The 20,409-nt window shown below is 35.6% G+C and overlaps 1 protein-coding gene and 1 long non-coding RNA gene across 10 annotated transcripts in view; one reads left to right on the top strand and one right to left on the bottom strand.

Annotated features, from left to right (window-relative positions):
- PKIA (cAMP-dependent protein kinase inhibitor alpha) overlaps positions 1-11,948 on the top strand; it is a 124,199-nt gene extending 112,251 nt beyond the window's left edge. For all 7 annotated transcript variants that reach the window (XM_072804159.1, XM_072804158.1, XM_072804155.1 and 4 more), the window contains 2 exons: positions 5,221-5,398; positions 8,425-11,948. In XM_072804159.1, the coding sequence (XP_072660260.1) occupies positions 5,248-5,398; positions 8,425-8,504 (231 nt within the window). In that variant the 5' untranslated portion in view covers positions 5,221-5,247 and the 3' untranslated portion in view covers positions 8,505-11,948. The remainder of the gene's footprint in view (positions 1-5,220; positions 5,399-8,424) is intronic.
- Positions 1-20,409, bottom strand: part of LOC140620232 (uncharacterized) — a 406,983-nt gene that overhangs the window by 351,488 nt on the left and 35,086 nt on the right. The window lies entirely within an intron of this gene.

Genomic DNA, 20,409 nt, shown 5'->3' with positions numbered 1-20,409 from the left:
TAGATATTAAGCCCCGACAGTCACATGTATTATTATGACAGTCTACATAGAAAAATGATAATGGCAAAAAAATAAGAATTTCTATTGCAAAATGTAATGCTTTCTATGCAAAACCCATAGACTTGGGTTAAGTCATAGCTCTGTGTATTACCTAGCAGTCACTTAATAATCTCTAAGATTTATCCTCATCTGAAAATGAGGATATTTTTGCCTGCTCCATAGCATTATTAGATGAAAATGATAGCAGTTGTGCTTTTTTAAAAGCCTGTGTTTTAAAAACCCATAAAGAGACTAAGAGTGAGAGACAGTAACAGTGATTATGAGACATACTTATTCCTGTATCTTCACTTTTCCTTAAACTTTTATGAGATAATATTTATTAGGGTTATATGCATGTCACAGAATTGTCTAGTCCTCTGATTCTCCACTTATAAAAATTTATGAATTTTTAGGATTTGGTAATTTAGTATAAATTGGAAAGAGGGAAGTTTTCTGTGGCTACTGAAGGATGCAAAATGTTTTTTTCTGTATTGTTTAGTTCTATTCAATATACTTCATTTAGCACTGAGTATATGCAAAGGACTCTACTAGAAATTATATGTAATTAAAACATTAAAATGTAGTTCCTGCTTTGTTGGAGCTTATGATCTGTCTAGGAGGAGAGGTAATTATAATGCCAGTTAGAATTTAAGTGCTCTGTAATAGGTACAAATCAAGGCCCAAGCAGAAGTGCCAGCTGAAAAGATAGGGAAAAGAAGACAGAGAGAGATGGCATTTGGCTGAATTCTGAGACAAGTCCATTTCAACAAGCAAGTTTGTCAGAGGAAGGCATTTGAATTAGAATCACAGGCTTGGGGATCCCTGGGTGGCGCAGCGGTTTAGTGCCTGCCTTTGGCCCGGGGTGCGATCCTGGAGACCTGGGATGATTCCCACTTCGGGCTCCCGGTGCATGGAGCCTGCTTCTCCCTCTGCCTGTGTCTCTGCCTCTCTCTCTCTCTCTCTCTCTCTCTGTGACTATCATAAATAAATAAAAATTAAAAAAAAAAAAAGCTTTAAAAAAAGAATCACAGGCTTGAGCAATAGAGCAGCTGAGAAACTCTGGAAAAATATTGTGCCTTATTCTGCAAGGGACCTAGCATAAGAGCTAGTGGTTGAAGGTAAGGCAACAAAAGTAAGTTCTTTCCAGATTGTGGAAAACTCAGCAATAATCCTGAGAAGATCTTTTCCTGCGTTTTATAAGGAGTAAAAATGAATGAGATCAAATAAAAATCAACATGACCAGTCAAGCGATTACACACATGGCTATCGAGTGAGAGAAAAAAGCACAAGTATGCTCCAACAGAGTGTATTAGTGAGGCCAGTTTACTCTATTTGTGTTTCATTGTCGTCTTATTTTGTTTTATTGAATTTGAAATGCTTGTGCAAAACTAGGTGAAAATATCTATTTAGCAAGCACTTGCCCTTGTGTGTGAGGAGCCTGAGGAAAAAAGTCTGAACAGGAGATGCATACTTTTGCATTATCCATAGTGAGGAATTAAAAGCCACAGGATTAGATGAGTATTTCAAGTTCAAAAGGAAAGAAGCAAAAAAGGCCAAGGACTGACCCTGAATTCCTACAAAATGTGCCGTAGGAAGAGAAATCTGAAGAATACAAAAGTCAAATAGGATGGAACGAGGATAGTAAGGTGACAGCTGTGGTGTTTTGTTTTGTTTTTGTTTTCTTTTATCAGTACCCACCACGTACCAAATATTTTGTTAGGTTCTTTAGATACATAATGCAGATAAATTGTCATAGCCACCTTAAGAACTAAGTATATTTATCACAATTTATAGATAAAACATTGAGTACAGAAATATGGAAAGTCTAGATTAAATTACAGAGAGCTATAATAATACCTTTAATAATCTTGCCTCTGTAGCTTGCATTATGTGCCAGGGTAGAGTTTCAAGGAGAATGTAACTGGCAATATTAAGTATTATAGAGAATTCAAACAGGATGGGCACTCTCCAGAAACTTAATAATTAAGCAGCTATTTAATGTTAATACAAACCATTTTAGTGATCTGTAAGAAAGTAATGTCCAAAAAAAATATATCTCCAAAAAAAAATCTCCAAAAAAAAAAATAAAGCCAGTGGAATACAGAAATTTTCAAGTTTTGTTCAAGGAAAGTAAGAAAATAAAAGTAGCTGAAACCTTCTGAGAAATTTAATGAAGAAAAGAGATGGTTATGCAAAGATGTATCTTTATACATGTATAAAGATGTATAAAGGTTGAAGCAAGAATATTTGGTTAAATGATTGGAGTTTTTTGTTGTTGGTTTTGATTTTTGGTTTTTGTTTATTTAGTAAGAGGACTTGAACATGCTTATAGACTTATGGGAAAATGCAGAGGATAAAGAAGAAATTATTATTGAGGAAAAAATAATGGATGGAGCAAGGTCCTACAGGAGGTGACAGGAAATAGAATTAATATCATATCTTAGAAAGAAAGAGCCTAGGTCATCCAGAAAAGAAGAAATAATGTTTTACAGAGAAATGTGTTTGAGAGAGGAAGAAATTTAAAAGAATTTGCAGTAGATGTCCTATGTCTTCTCAGAGAAGGAAGATGCAAAGTCATCTCTTAATGCAGGTGGTATCTGGTTGTGTGGCCTGGAAAGCATTTGGAATCCTTCCCACAGAGAAAAGCATATGAAAGAGTCAACTAGAGGTGAACTAAAGAATTTCTGAACAACTCAGAGTGTATACTAATAATAGAATCGAAAATTTCTAGTTGAGCCAACTGGCACAATTTTGTGACTTTTTCTGGTAACACTCAGTTACCCAGTTAATGAAATCAGAGAAAGTGCTCCATACTGTTTTCCTAGGTGAAGCTTATTAGGAAGATCAAAGTGACAGTAGGTCAAAGGAACTTTTTGATGCCAATAAGAAGTTACATGAAATTGGTCAGCAACTGATCCAGACTGGATCTAGAGGAAGCTTAATAAGGATTAAAGGAATTAAAAATATAATCAGTGTGAAGAACAGATTCATTAAGAAAAAAAGAATAAGTGGGAAAAAAGAATAGGTGGTTATGGCTATGAAAGAAATCTCCAAACTCAAAATTTTTGAAATGAGATATTTTTAAGTGATCATTGTTTTTACATCTTCGCTTGAAGTGCAATTAAGCATCATGCCATTCAGCTGTCCTATTACTTATTAGAAAATGGAAGACCAAGAGGTCAAGTGATTTTCCAAATAATCTTCTGAGGAGCATTTTGAAATTTTAAGTAAAATAATAGTCATTAAATCATATTCCCTTAAAAATAATAGTAGATATAGTTGAGTGAATGGAAACCAATGTTACTGATAATATAATCACAGTAAGTAGGTCGCATACATATTTTTCCCATTTCAAATGTATATTATGCTATTCTTCCCTCCTTCCTGTTTCAGCTTCCTTTTAAAGAAGAGAAAATATAAGTTTTCTCTAGATTGAATTAGTAGCTCCCTCATCAATTATGCATTGGGGGAACTAAGTCTAAAAGAATGTGCTACTGACTGCTTTCCTAAATTGCAGTGTAGATGGCATCAAGTTATTTCAGAGTGTGTGCATGCCATGATGATGTATGGGTTCCAACTTTTACTTCCCCCGTATTTCTTATCTTTTTTTGAAAAGATTTTATTTATTTATTCATGAGAGACAAAGAGAGAGAGAGGCAGAGACACAGGCAGAGGGAGAAGCAGGCTCCATGCAGGAAGCCCGATGTGGGACTCGATCCCAGGATCACACCCTGGGATGAAGGCAGCGCTAAACCGCTGAGCCACCCAGGCTGCCCATATTTCTTATCTTTTGAAAAGATTCCTTTCTCTTGATTATTGATATGTTCTTAATCTTAAACTATAAAAAATGTAATTGGAATAGGAGGGAAATGATTTCACTTTAAAATTATGTTTAGACAATACAACAGAAATTTATTATTTCTTCTATCCATCTTTCTTTTGATTTTTAGGGAAGAACATAAATTTAAACAGAAAAAAACTAAAGATTTGGTTTTGGTAGTTTTTTGTTAATGCATATATCATATTTTACCCTGAGGGACACCTGGGTGGTTCAGTGGTTGAGTGTCTGCCTTTGGCTCAGGTTGTGATCCTGGGGTCCTGGGATTGAGTCCCACATCGGGCTCCCTGCAGGGAACCTACTTCTCCCCAGGCCTATGTCTCTGACTCTCTCTCTCTCTTTCTCTCTGTGTGCCTCATGAATAAATAAATAAATAAAATCGTTTTAAAAAAGTACCTTGAAAATATTTTATTTCATTGAGTCTTTAAGCATATATATTACAAGTTTGGAAAAGTCACTTTCATTGGCTTTTTTTTTTTTTTTTTTAGGGTGGGAGGGGCAGAGGGAGAGGGAGAAAAAGAATCTTAAACAGGCTTCACACTGGGGTTGATCTCACAACCCTGAAATCATGACCTGAGCTGAAATCAAGAGTGTGATTTAACCGATTAAGCCACCCAGGCACCCCTCATTGACTCCTTTTTAAACTTGAACATTTTATTTCAAAGATTCAGTCAAGAAAGATTGTTATTCCTCTCAAGCAATGACTTAACTAGGGGGCCAAAGGGAGCCATCCTCCTGGACTTGGAGCAGTTATTTGGTCACTGACATTGCTTAGAATTGCTTGCACATGGTGATGATAAAAAGCAAACTGAATTTTGGTTAATTTCATTATTAGACTCTGCAGACAATGTACTTGCATTCTGCTTATCTCTAGGATGGACCACTTCCATTCTGCTCCCAACCTTGGTATGCTACTGATCTCAGGTTCTTCTTTCTGCCTTTGAAGACTGACTGAAATAGTATTAGAGAAGGAGAATTTTATGATCTAAACCAGGTGTCCACAAATTATGGTATTCAGGCCAAATCTGATCCTATTATTATTTTTGCAAATACAGTTTGTTTGACATTTAATGTAATTACTTTAACTACTTTTGCACTACAACCACAAAACTGAGTAGCTGGAATAGAGACCATTTAGCCCTCAAAGCCTAATTTATTTACCATCAGGCCTTTACAGAAAAAAATTCCCTGATGTTTGATCAAGGATTAAAGCATTACTTGCTCTGTGGACACCTAAGCAAGACCATAATTTCACGTTCAGATTGTAGGCCAATAATTTAATAAGTGTCTTTGTTAAATGTTACCATTCACCAACCTTATATTAGTTTTTCTTTGTTTTGTAGTCCCTGCTATGTGGATATTTGTTAGCAATGACTGATGTGGAAACTACATATGCAGATTTCATTGCTTCAGGAAGAACAGGTAGAAGAAATGCAATACATGATATCCTGGTTTCCTCTGCAAGTGGCAACAGCAATGAATTAGCCTTGAAATTAGCAGGTCTTGATATCAACAAGACAGGTGAGTTGCTTGACACACATCTCTCTCTGAACATGGGATGATTTGTAGCATTTCACTAAGTAGGATTAAAACATGAAAAATCACCTTTGAAAGTAATTTAGTAGAGTTATAAACAGTCTAAGGAAGATAAGTCAGGGACTAATCTCTTAATCACTCATACTCCATTTTCAATGACTCTTCTTTATAGGGTTTCCCACTCAAATGCAGAATCCTTAATCTTATTTTGGTAATGCAATCAATAAAACACATAGGTTTTTTAAAAAAATCCTAATCTCTATAAAAGCTCTGAAATTTCTATATAGAATATTTAACAAAATTGGAGCCCTTCAATATCGGCCATCTGTAATATTTCAATAACCATTTCAAAGGCACAGCGTCTCTGGGACCAATTCTATTGAAAAATGGAAGTAAAATTACATCAGTGTCTTTGGTAAAAAGGTCTTACAGTTTTCTTTTCATGATAGAACTAGTGTGTGGAAAATTTGTCTTATTATTGGGCCTTGCACTCTTCCTACCTAAGTAATCAGACTTTACCAATGAAAAAGTAAAACAAGTTTGTAATATCAAAGTATTTCTGAGTATTTCAATAAATCCCAATAGTTCTTTCATTCATAGCTTTTGCAAGATTTAAAACTGGATGTCTTTCCCTAACAAATCTTGTGTAAAAATAACCTTTAAAAGTGAAAAAAAGGAGTTTACCACAGAGGAACCACAAAGTTGTGTACATGAAAAGCACTTAGGAGTTTCTGACTCATGGTAACCACTCAGTACTTCTTTGCTATTAGAATTTTTATGATGGTAAAGCTTTCTGGTTATTGGAAAACGGAGTCAGAGTTTTATGTTAATGAAACAGCTAAACAACATTACCCTAAAATACCTAGGGATAGTACTTTATTCAATGGCTAAGGGTCAGCAGGTCACAGATTGGTCTTTTCAAATTCAAATTGAAAATAAAACTTTACTACCACCACCTTGGAAATATACAGGCTTATGCATACTTTAGGTTTGGTTGTTTCTCTGTTATTTACTACTAGAAGTTACTTAGGAAAGCAGCTGTCAGAAAGGACTTAGGGAATTATTGCAATTTGGTTGCATGAAGTAAGTAAAATTTTTTCTGTGGTCTTTGAGAGTTTGCTAATTTCTTTTATGAGATTTATATTTTTATTTGTAAATAATATTCTATTTTAAATAATCTGCATTAATTTTAGACACCTCTAATATTATTGATAGAGCAGTTCTATTTCTTCCTCTTCAGTCTTCGCTGAAATTAAGACTCATCAGCATTAAGACCTAGCTTATACAAGAGAATATATTAAATTATATAACAAGTGAAATAAATTCATTTCATATTAATAAATATAATAAAATAATTATATTTTATATTAGCAGTATTATTAAACAAGTTAAATTAATTAAAATATCTTTATGCTATCAAATGTCTTCTTTTCTAAACATTTCTATATTTTAATTACTATTCTCCAGGCTCCTAAAAATTTTTGTTTCTCTTCAAATCCTAAAGTCCAGCAACAGGCAAAATATAAACAGTAGTAACTTTTTTATTATTCTAAGTACAAAGAACTAAATATAGTAACTGCAATTATGACAAATATATAATGACAAATGCAATATCAATGGCTGAATATTATGAGGGACTTCTATAATTCTTGAGTGTTTCAACTTCTTTTTAGTTTATACTCAACAATATTGCTGTCCCATGTTTATTTCAACTTTCTAACAAGCACCTATTTAGCCACGAATCTGTGACTGCAGCATTATGCTAAGCTGTGAGAAGAGTTCTCAGACACCTAGAAAGTTCCAAGCTCCATGGAAGTCAAATTCCTCATCTTGTATTTATGCAGTCAGTTTCATCCTTAAATATTCTTCTGTCTTGTATCTGCCCTAATTTGACTTCATTCTTTTGGTTACCAAGAGCTTTTCATATTTATCAAGTTTTTGTTGTATGCTAATCTACACATTTCAGATTCAGGCCATCTACACATTTTGGGAGGCTATTCATTGCTGTAATAATGAAAGTAGTTTGTGAACATGATATATAATGCCTGGTTATACTCTGAAAACCCCTTTAGGAACAGAATATGTATATTTATGTAGAACTGCCTTTAATTTCCTTAAAGTATAGTATCTGGTGAAATGTTTTGTGTATACTCATTAAGAATAAAGGAGAAATTGCCTCTTAACACATCCATTTAAAGAATGGAACAGCCTACTCACCTCTATCTATTTGAATTATGGTAACAAACACTCAGCAAATATTGATATAGTTTATGTTCTTCAAGGGCAGACTGGAGGCCATAACTACTGGCCAGAGACCCATGAGCTAACATAATGTCCCTTCATCTTGTACTGTTGCTTTTAATTTTTTTTAAGATTTTATTTATTTATTCATGAGAAACACACAGAGAGAGAGAAGCAGAGACACAGGCAGAGAGAGAAGCAGGCTCCACGCAGGGAGCCTGATATAGGACTAGATCCCGGGTCTCCAGGACCATACCCTGGGCTGAAGGCAGCGCTAAACCGCAGAGCCACCCAGGGTAAAGTAACGAAACATCTGAGAAAGCAGGTGGGTTCTCGACAAGTAATATAAATAATGTAAAATGCAATTTTAAATATTTCTTAAAATAAGACAGGAGTGAAATAGTAAACTTGCTTCCCATTCTGATTTCTGCCTAAAATCACTTTCAATTTCTGCAACCTGTGAAACTCTAAGTGTCAAAACCTGGCCTTGAGATTTCCTAGCTATTTATCAAAAGCATAGGTGATCACTAAGCACTGTATAAATTATTATTTTGTTTTTGAGCCATGCTGTCCCTAGTTCACAGAACCAGAATTAGCCAGCCTTTGAAACACTAATTGAAGAATTGATTATCAATAAAATACACTTGTCTCTATGAGAACTTCAGACTTTTTGAGTATCTCTTAAATTCCCAATATGATATCTTAAGAGTCAGTAAATATAGACAATAGTTTTTACTTTGCCTTTATCTTTTTCTCATTGTCTCTTACAGAAGGTGAAGAAGATGCACAACGAAGTTCCACAGAACAAAGTGGGGAAGCCCAGGGAGAAGCAGCAAAATCTGAAAGCTAAAGCCCACTTTGATAACTTCAGCAACATCTGACAATGTCTCAAATCTCCAGGCCTGGCTGGAATGCATTTGTTTCCATGAGTGAAAAAGGGGGGGGAAATATAGCTGTGCTGCATTGTAGGAATCTGCTCATTATCATGTTAAAAATGGGGGCAGAGGTTGTGGCTGCAGACAGACTTTTCTCTACCTCTGTCATTAGCAATGGTTGAAATCATGTGGCTTGTGTTTGGATGTCATTTTTGTATGGATCTTTTCACTTGACCATATGACAAAATGCTTGTAGAGAGTAGCACTGACCTAGATGATGATTCTTCCTGTAGCATCTGGCCCCTCACAATGTCAGAGGATTTAATTGTGTCTAATTGCAAAAGGTTGGTTGAACCCCAGAGTTTAAATATCTCTGGTCCAAGTATTCACCCAGTAAAAGAACCATCCAGAAAGCACTGTTTTTTAGCATTATGTATCTGTGTGTTCCTGCTGTGTTATTTACACTGTTTTGTATTGTATAATAGATGCTCAGCACTGCCCCCTTCTTTGATTGCTTATGAGAAACAAAAATAATGTATGTTACTGTGAATTTTTATACCACTCATTTTTAAAAGGGCTGCCTTTTTCCTTCTCCACAGTGTGGTGGTGTACACAGGATAGATCGCACTTTTTTTTTAACTTAATCTTTCCCCATGATTCACTGTTGGTGAATTTATTAAGTCTAACCAATGAATTAAGACTCTTTTGCTCTATTATACAGGCATTTGAAACTATCTGTTAATGTGAATTTTACTTGAATTCAGTCTGTTTGGTGTCTGCACAGACCAGAATTCAATATGCAAATTTTGTTTTATTTTCAATTGGAGAACTTTTCCCAACTAATATATTTTTTTAAAGTTTTTAATTATGAGGATTTTGGATAATCAAGATGGTGGGAAAGATAAAACAAGATAATATTAAGAACGGGAAACATTTTGTTCTTATGGAATCAAACTTCTCAATGCTGTATGCTACTATTTAAATTTGGAGGACAACTTATCTGCATGGAGCTGTAACAGATGGAAAAAATTATCTTGCAATCATGTGGACACCAATCACAAAAGTAAAGCCCTTGCATTGTGTTTTTCATGTCTTTTTTCAGCCCTATCAGATACAAATGTTATTATGCACTTTTTAATGTTTGTAAACTTTTACTAACAATTAGTGTGAATTGCATTCTGATACAATAATAATTATCATTAGAAGCTAACAAAATACTGTTGATAGCCTCTGCTGTGTTTTGACATCATGGTTCATCTATGGAAAGTTTCTGTGAGCTATGTAATCCCATTGGTCAGTATTATAAAATCATTTATCAGTAGTAATAAATAAGGAACCAGTAATATGCCAATGGCTCATGGATAACTGGACAAATAACAGATAACAGGAAGACCCTTTACAATAAATACCCCACTTAATTATCCTCAAGGTCTTAGAGATAGTCCCATGTGAGGTAGGTTAAGCAGCATTTCCACAGATAATCTCCATGGACATACTGGGAATTCAGCCCTCTTCTGTAGCTGCTTATAGGATAAAAGGCCAGTTTGCCCTCATTTCCCCTTATAGTATTTTCCAAATAAGTAGGATAAGGGTGGGTATCATTTGGTTCTCAATCAGATATTACTAGAAAAAAATGTTAATAGAATGAGTCTCTCAGAAAATAGAAGGAAGACTAAATAGTAGAGTACTTCATTCTAACCAGTTAGGGTCCAAAATCTCACGTTAAAATTCAAATAAATCCACCTGTTAATAGACTTACAAGTGGGAAGAGAGGTTCCTAAGCTTTTTTAGACAATCTCTGGTAGTCCATTTAAAACATCCAACCCATAAAATCACTTTTTCAATATCCTCATTTACTATCCTCATGGCTTTCTTGTGAATCTAGATAAAGTTCTCTCCATCCTTAAAGTTGTGGAATTCCAAACTGATTACCTGTGATTTTGTTAAGTTTAGGACTAGTGCTGAGTGTATGTGGAGAGTTTATATTCCTATGTGATATACTATTATTAATGCATGTGGTGTCATGCTTGTCTTTGAATATATAATAGTGCTAAATTGCAAAGTCATATGGAGCTTTTGAATTATTTTGACCTTTTACTGCTACTTTGTCTGCTATATTCAAACCCTGAGGCATTCCCAAGCTAGAAGATAAAAATCAACTTTCCAAAATGTCCACATCCTATAAATGTTGCTCAGCAAAAGTCCACAGTGTCTTCCAAATTATATTGTAATATCTTTTACTTGCAAGTCAGTAATATACATGGGATTGAATTTTTAAGGAGAAAAGGAAAGGGCGGAAAACTAAGGCATTAGGTTGAGAATATGCAGTGAGTGCCTACTAACCAATGGACATTATGCTAATCACTTCCTAGCACATTTTCTCACATTTTATTTTTTCTCCTTATATAATTTGATTAAAGAGGTAGTGTTATCCCATTTCACAGATTAAGAAATTAAGGCTTAATAAGGTATAACTTTTCAAGTTTAAAGAGCTAATAAATGATGAAATTAGATTTGAACCTATTTTTATCTGTTTCCAAGGAGCTTTCTACTGCACATGCCATAAAACTAAGCTAATTATAGAGCATCTTTATCTGTAAGGGAACATTTAGAGATGAACTGGTTCAACCTCCATATTTTAGAGAGGGAAGTGACTCTTGGAAGAGGAAATTGTCTTTCTCAAGGTTACCTAGAAGAGAAATGACACAGATGTGACCAGACCATTGATAGTGCACTTAAAAAAAAAAAAAAAAAAAAAAAAAAAGAAATTCAAGTAGAATTTATTTTGTGTGTTATACTCCCCCAAAATATTTTTCTGACATATAGTCTATGAATTTAGCATGGTTCAGAATTTTTTGTGACATGCTACTCATTTTGTTTAATTAACTAAAAATAGGAAAATTTCAGTTTTCAGCTCATTTGTCATAGATATGAACTTGTCAAATTTACCTTCTATTAATTATAAACATCCTATGCCAACATACTGTTCTCATAGTCCATAGAAATGTTTTTCTAATATATAACAGGCAGTCTTCAATTTTTAGGCAACACTCCAAGAACTGCTCACTGTAAATGCTCTACACTTGAGTCTTACTCAGACACAGTGAAAATGCACCATTTTTGAAGACGAATGATATTGCTCTTTCTCTTCAGAGAAGCAATAATGGGTAAAGAAATGTAACTGCTAGGTAGCCAAGCTTCTGAGTGAAGCTTGTGACAATAGGAAGACAATGTATAGTTATCAAGTAAATACAGGAAAGCATCTATGATTTATGATGTCTTAATAGGCCCCAAATTGTTCTTTAATTAAAGGGTGGCAGTCTCTGAAGTAATTTGTGAGCTTGTATGACTTTTGTATTTAGTAATGTTGCATGCTCACATAATTGATATTAAAAGTAATACATTTTTTCTGAAATGTGCACAGTCTATTAAGAGTATTTATTGAACATACACTATGTATTTGATGCTTGAGAAAGTGCTGCGAGTGAGAAAGGAGAAATTCAAAGCCTCAGCCATCCTGTGGTAGACATACCAGTATTCTGGCCTCACTTTTTCTGGGCCTTAACTCCAATAATTTTCACCTGCACTTCCATTCTGGTAGCCCACTTCCTGGACTTCATCATCTATCAGAGCCAACTCTTACATCCTACACCCCTATGGTTTTCACTTGCTCATCTGCAGGGCAGTGATTTTGAATCAGGAAAAAGATCAGTGTTTATCAGAATCCCTTGAAGGTTTTACAACACTCCTTCCTCCACCCATATACATCCTCTTTATCTCTCTCTCTCTCTCTCACACACACACACACACACACACACACACACTTCCCCTTGAGAACACTCCCTGTGCAACTTTGTCATTTTTTTCTGCCGCCGCCCCCCCCCCACCACCACCGCCCTCACCCTCACCACCTGAGAACCACTAATTTGGAAAAACTGCAAAGTTTCCAGACGCTCCAGCTCTATTTATGCCACTGAAAAGTTTTAAAATGAGTCAGTAACAAAATGGAATGCTCACAGGCACCCATGGTTTTACTATACTGAGGATAACATCTTGGGGTAGAAAAGCAGAGAGTTTAATTTCTTTTATTGGGTGGTGTCTCTTTTCATTATATTATTTTTATCACATAAAGGCAGTAAGGACCTAGGAGAAAGTAACATCAAATAATACCCTGAGTTCAGGCAAGGTCTTAGGCAGAAGTGGTAAAAGAGGATGTAAATCTTGAGGCTCATTTTACTTAGGTCACAAGGATAAAACACTACACAGGGATTTGGAACAAAATGCTAGCCAGTGGGAAACAAATTTGTATTTTCTCTGGTGTTTCTTCTCTTTACATATTTGTTGTCTCTATCTAGGCCGGAATGTAGGGATTTGGGATCCTGGCTATCTCTCACTACGAAGTCAAAATTAACAAAACTATCTGACTATAACCGGGTAACTTTCTAGTTTGCACCACCTCTACTTTCTGATTAAATCAAGATGGATGTTTCTGTAGCAACTCTCCTCCCAGTCTGAAATCCACTGTTAACCTCATCAGTTCTCCTGATTTTCTTACTTTCTTGTCTTTCTGCTAGCTCTGCTCCATCAAAACCAATCAAACCATCAGCTTTCATTCTACTTGTCTTCAGAATGACTATAACAAGTTTCTAACAATGCTTATTCATTGTTCACAACTGCATTTTAGACATGAGTGCTGTGCAGCTATTTTTTGTCATATCCCTAGAGATAGAGGAAGTTTCCCACTACTGTCTAAGATGTAGGTTTTCCTTTGACATTTTAAAACCATTTTCTTTTAGGAGGTCTGTTAATTATCCTTTTTTCTTCACTCACTTTACCCTTTTCTACAAATGTACTCAAGTTCTCAGTTCCACTCAACTTCCCTACTTGTATTTCTCAAAATAGTAATCTTTGCTCTTGTTTTCATATTTCTCCTCATTTCTTATCCTTTTGCAATCTGACTTCCAATTAAATTTTTCTTATTACCAACAACATCTTTAGTAGTTCTTGGACTCAGTATTGTCATTGAAGCCCTAGTCGATGTGTAAATTTAAAAATGATGATGTTCCAGAGGACTCAAGTTTCTCCTAAAATAAAATTTAATGTTTCTATAATTCTAATCGATAGTTTGGCAGGGTGTAGCTGCATAATAAAGTCTCGTTAAGGATGGAATCTTTGTATCCCAAGAAAATAATTCTCCAGGTTCACATCTTCCATCATATATGGATGTGCCCTTTCTCTTCCACCACATTCTCCCCATAGTGTTTGCTACATCCCCAGGTCCTACAGTGCTCATTTCTTCATAGGGGGGTTGTACATATGTAGGCACTAACCTGGAGCCTGGACATCCAGAGATGGGCAAGATGAGCCTGTGATGTTTTAGTTCTGTATTCCATTATACTCCAGGATGACTGCCAGCAGTATCACTAGTTTCACAAAGTAGCCATGTATAAGCTAAACCACTCAACTTCTTTGTACACTTGTTCTCTGAATTAGACATAAGTGAGTATATTAATTCCATTGCTCAAATATAATGGGTAGTTTATGTATGTTTAACAAATCTATCTTATAGCATTTAATCTTGTTCACCACGGAATCTTTTTGAGATGCTCTCTATACTTTCCTACCCACTCACCACCCGCAGGTATATGTATGCATGGATGTAATCCTTTGTTCCCTTTTCTCTGGCAACTCCTCACTTTCTTTGAAAAATCTCTCCTCTACCTCACCAGTAAATACTGTGGTTCCGTGTGATTCTATCTTTATTCTTCTCTAATCCTAGTGTTCACATGACCTCTTCTTCTAGGCCAACATCATCAACCACCCCTTTTACTATGATGAATCCCAGAGGTCATTCCTGATCACCTGACTTATTGGACAGCTCAATATGGATTTCCCAAAAGCATCTTAAAATTCAACATTCTAACATTAAATCCAACAAATGACCCCATTCACAAAACTGCTGTTCTTCATATGCTGCAGATCTCATAATAATAGAAGTACTGGTTTCTCAGCAAACTTAAATGAAAATTCTTACAGTTCCCTTAACTCTTCTTCCTCCAATTTATTTTTCAGCCCATCAATCCTAATTCTTACTTCTTGAAACTTCCCACTTTTTGTCTACATTACAACCTTTTAAATCATCACTTATCTAATATAATGCAATAGCTTGATCATCAGGACCTGCCTCGTCTGACATTCTATCTCTCAACCAGATGTATCTGATTGTTTGACTCCCCTAATTTAAAAAATCCTTATACTTAGCCAGACAAAAAAACTTTTTCATATAAGTGCCACATTTTATTTTTATGTAACTCCTTGCTCTGTATTAACCGTTTTCCTGTTCCTAAGATGTTCTTCTTCATATTTGACATCAAGTTCTCATTGGTTCTTTCAGATTGTGTCCCATTTCACCCTTTAGAGAATTTTTGACTTGCATCCCCATTCTCAAGCCCCAACCTAGGAAATTAGCTGTTCTATACTCCTTGATCCCCTAACACTTGATCTGCAAATGTATCTTATTAGATCACAGCTATTTGTTTACATGTGTATCTCTCCAACTAGAATATGAGCTCTTTCAGGGAAAAAACCCTCTTTTATTCATCTTTGTCTCCTCATTGTCTATTAATATTCAATAAATTTGTAAATGAATGTCCATCCTGCTGAAGCTCACAAGGTAGTTAAGAAACAATTTACATACAGATTGATTAGGAAAAAATGCAATACAGAGATAAAGTTGATAGTTGAAAATAGTAAAGCCTGCATAATATTGCCTTACAGAAGGTAAAAGCTTATTTTTTTTCTAAATTATGAAATAGTGTAACTTTTTATTTTTTAAATCAATTTAAATTTTTTTTAAGAGGGATTGGGGAGGGGCAAAAAGAGAGAGAGAGAGAATCTCAAGCAGGCTCCATGCCCAGCAGGCTCCATCTCAACCCTGAGATCATGACCTGAGTTAAAAATCAAGAGTCGGATATTTAACTGACTGAATCACCCAAGTGCCCCATTAATGTAACTAATTATAAATTTGATTCTCAAACTGTATGCTGCACATTTACAAACACACAAATTTGATATGACATACACTGATGAAATGTCCAATAGGATGAGGTATAAATAAATAAGCAAATTAGAGTAAGCCATCCAACTAAATAGTAACTCTGGTAAAGGTATTTCTTGGCATTCTGTAGTTTAAATACCCTTCAGTTTGCTAGGATTGAGAATAGACCAAAAAAAAAAAAAAAAAAAAAAAGGACTGAGAGAGATTGTATCATAGTCTTCTAGCCTAAGCAACACATTTGTCGGACAGCAAGATCTCTGGGGAGGCTTTTGGTCTTTAAACAAGGGGACATGGAAGTTTCTAAGAATATGCTTCTAAAAATAAAATCTAATGTACTCTAGTAGGCTAAAGAAATGAGAGTTTTGATAAGATATGATGAACTTCAAAATGGCAGGAACTCATAGAAAAAAAGGAGAAAATAATACAAAGGGACCAAGAGACACATCTGTATACACTCAAGAAGGAAAGGACACTGATATATATGTACAGAACCTTAAGGTCTTTTTCCTGAATATTGTATCTTTTAGAAAACACAAAAATAAAAGTAATCAAATTAACATTGGAAAATATGGCAGGACTAAAGAAGAATTATATATACTTTTTGACTCTGAAACTAAGAATAAGAATGGCCAGGGAAATGATGTAGGTTATTCCTAACAGAACACATGTTTGCACTTTGGATACCATGATTAATTTTATACATTTCACTTGAGTAGGATGGTGTCACTATTATAACTGGCGTGTTGAATTTTTTTGGGGGGGCTTGTTGAATTTTTAAGTTTTCTTTTATCCCACATGTTCTTTAAAATCCATAAAACAATATATAACCGTGAATCTTAAGGGCAAAAAATTATGTAAAAATAGCTACAGCTAGGGAGTGACAACTTAAAAAGAACCTGCCTTCCTGGATGGTCCTAAAAAAATCCAGTAAATCATTAATTTTATTTAGGAAATATTTGTTAGCATTTAGTAAGTTTAAGTCACTGTGTTCGGTGCAGCAAGGAGTAAAATTAAAAAAAAAACAAACACAAAATCTTTGACTAATAGAAACTAGAATAAGTGACAGTGAGCAGTTTCTTCTGTCAGGATTCTCAGCCTTTTCCCATTGCCATTCAATTATTTTAATATGTGGAATTTTCCTTTAATAACACTGCATAATGAGAATTTACTTTTTGCTCAACTGATTCCCAAGCCTTTGTAACACAAAATTGAAAGAAAAGATCTAGACACAGGTTAGAGTGATAAGAAGAAAAAGACTTTTTTCATGAACAATTAATACAAGGGTTGTTCTTTCCTGAAGCTAAGAATTAGGGGGCAAATTGGAAAAGCAATGAAACTGGGGTTTCTAAAAGAAAGTTTGGGGGACGCCTGTGTGGCTCAGTGGTTGGGTGTCTGCCTTCAGCTCAGGGCATGATCTCGGTGTCCTGGGATCGAGTCCCATATCGCGCTCTTGCATGGAGCCTGTTTCTCCCATCTCTGCCTCTCTCTGTGTCTCTCATGAATTAATGAATAAAATCTTAAAAAACAAACAAACAAAAAAGGTTTGAGAGGGCTGATTTCAATGAAGAAATATTCAAAGAAAATTAAGATTAAAAAACAGCATTTTTATAGCCTGTGAACTAGACCTTCTAAGAGATACATGTAAAGATTGAGAATACGTCTCAATTATTTTTGGGTTTTTGGTGAGACTTTTTTTAATGTGGCTCCATGCAAAGATAGGGCCACAGGAGACCCTAAGCCTTATTAAAGTATACTTTAATAGTAATGGCAAAACAAATACATACATGTTTATTATAAATAAGTGTCTGAATATGATGAGCAATAACACATGAACATGGAACATCCTGCACATACCCTGGGGGAGAAATGTCACTCAAGAGGAAAGATCATGGAGAAGGATGTGATGGAATTATTCCTTGAAATATTTATTTCATTGAAGAAAAGAGATTAGATATTCTACAAAGAAAAAAATGATGTAAACTGAGGTTCACATGTAGGACAACATAGGGTCACATGTTTTTTAAATAATCCAAGTTTGCTGTAGCACAGTATATGTGTTAAGTCTGAGGTGAGACATTGCGATGTGGCTGAAAAACCAGCTCCATGAGATCACTCAGAGGGAAGAGTGTGGGCCTGGGAGCATGTCTCAGGCACAAAGATCCTGAGACACAGAGGGCATCCATGCCAAGGAGCCTAACATAGAATCGAAAGAATTCTGAAAGTGGGAGTTAAGTTTTTGAAGGTAGGCTAAGGGCTTGGAGATGAATGTAGGACATATTCCAAGGTTAAGAATCCCGTGGCTGAGAAAACCAAACGTCAGAAGAAAAGTGAGAAGCAGCAGGGATACATACAAGAGGCACAGACAGGATCCTGCTGGGCAAAGCAGCTGCTGTTGTCCTTCATCCATGCTTTCCACTTATGTCCTGACACACTGCTCAGTTTTTAAAGGCACCATACTTCTCTGCTGACACGTGGCGCAAGTATAAGAGAAAGAGGTCTTTTAATTTAGCACTACAGAAAGATGACCTTTCTCAGGAAAATAATAATGATCAGGTTCTGAATCTATACTGAACATTCAATTAAATTGCCTCTATTTCTCACAATTACCCTGAAATATGAATACACTTCTCTCCTTATAAATGACCAACCTAAGGTGCAGGAAAGTTAAGTGGCTTCTCCAAGGCCATGAAGTTTTTGTGTTACAAAGCTAGCACTGAAACCTATCTTCAACTTCTCTGATGACAATTTCCCATGGTCCTTCAAGTACATCAGAGCTGTCCAATAGAACAATTATAAATGCCAAATATGCATTTTTACATTTTCTAGTAGCTATATCAAAATAAAAAAGCAGCAAATAACCCAATATATTGAAAAGATTGAATTAATATATACTCAGTATAAAAATTAATAACATTTTCTCTTTTTTTGATACCAATTCTTCAAAATCCAGTGGTTTTTTTTATACCATTATCTCAATTCAGGCTACCTTCATTTCAAATGGTCTGGCTACCATATGTCTCATCCATACCAAAGGGCACATATCATAGGGCACAAGCTATATGCCCTTTTCTGTTTTCTGAGGATTAAGTAAAGAAGAGATTCACTTTTAGGACAAAGGGGGTTGTAGATTGTGCATGTTTGTATATAGTTCTTTCTCAGTGATTCTCAACTTTGGCTTCCTATCAGATTCACCAGGAATTTTTTTTTTAAGATTTTATATATGTATTCACAAGAGACAGAAAGAGAGAGAGGCAGAGACACAGGCAGAGGGAGAAGCAGGCTCCATGCAGAGAGCCCAATGCGGGACTCGATCCCAGGACTCCAGGATCACACCCTGAGCTGAAGGCAGGCACTCAACCACTGAGCCACCCAGACATCCCTCACCAGGAATTTTTAAACATATTAAGAATTGGGCCTAATTTCTATAGATTTTGATTTTTTTGCAGGGTAAGGCATCAACCATTTTTTAATCTCTGCTGAAGTATAATAAATATTTAGAAATGTTTATAAATGTGCAGTTTTATGTATTTCCATAAAATGAACACATGCAGGTAACCACCATCCAGATCAAAGGTCAGAGTATTTCAACACCCTGGAAGTCCTCATCAGGTTCTCTTCTAGTCACCACCCTCTGCAAAGGGCTACAACCTCTGAGAATGATAAAATGGTGAATCTCCATCTGTTCTTACAGAGCAGGCCCTGGAATTCAGCCCAGAACTGTCACCTAATACATTAATGCTCATCGCAGGTTGCTCTTCTGCAGGGTCAGGCTTCTCGGGTCAATCTGTAGCCCCAGAAATAATGAAGCCCATGCCAGTCCATTTATCTTCTAGAGGATCTCTACCTAAGGAAACACAGGTCCTTCAGGTTATTTCCCCTGGTCCATGTAGTTTCAATCTCCACTCAGACTTGAACCATTGGCTCTGTCTTCATTCAGCCCTTTTTAGTTGCATGATCCCAAATATTTGGTCTTCTCTCTTCCTACACAATCCACCTATTTTCTCACCTGAGTTTTACGTTCCTCATTAGCAACAGATCATATGTATAATAGTTTTGTGAAGACAGTAATAAAGATTTCAATTTTCTGCTAAACAGGCTTTAATATGAGATCCAAGTTGATGACCTTTTCCTTGGTACTTAATTCTGCAACCTTCTGCTCCAGGCTTTCTCATTACCACACAGCTCCTCTGGTCTTATAAATGCAATTCTTTGGAAATAGCACTTTTTTTCTCTCTACCTGCCTTTTACCTGCTCCAGATTCAAGTTATTTAAAGTGCATTTCTAAGAAAATTTAAACTTTATGTCTGCAACAGGTATTCCCTCATTGGCTTAATCAGAAAAAAAAATCAATTAAGACATATCCTAACTCAAGCCAACCTGAGCAAGTATACAAGTGGATTGAATCTGTGAATTCCATGCTACAATAAGTCCTAACTAAATAACTTCTCAAAATATTAAATATCTAGCAATATTCAGCATGCCATTTGTTGGAATTACAATTGCTTCACAGTATTGTTTTTTTTTCCCCTGCTCTCAGAACAGTGCCTTGTTGTACTTTCAGCCCATACAAGAATATTTTGAATGAGTCTGACTCTGCAAAGACAGCATTTGCAGCTGAAAATAGCAAAACATGACCATCTGTTCTCTCACTTCATGGTTCAATCTGACAACATCCTAACACAGTTGTCTTCCTCCTTGACTCCATTCTCCTCGGCCCACCCGCCTCATTCTACCAGTTTCCTATCTGAACTTCTTCACTTACACTGTGTCTTTCCATGTTCCTCTCTTTCTGCTCACATACCACTACTTTCCTCCATTTTATT

The sequence above is a fragment of the Canis lupus genome, chromosome 28 (assembly GCF_048164855.1).
Source record: "Canis lupus baileyi chromosome 28, mCanLup2.hap1, whole genome shotgun sequence".
NCBI lineage: Eukaryota > Metazoa > Chordata > Mammalia > Carnivora > Canidae > Canis > Canis lupus.
This window is presented reverse-complemented; position numbering and strand designations above follow the sequence as displayed.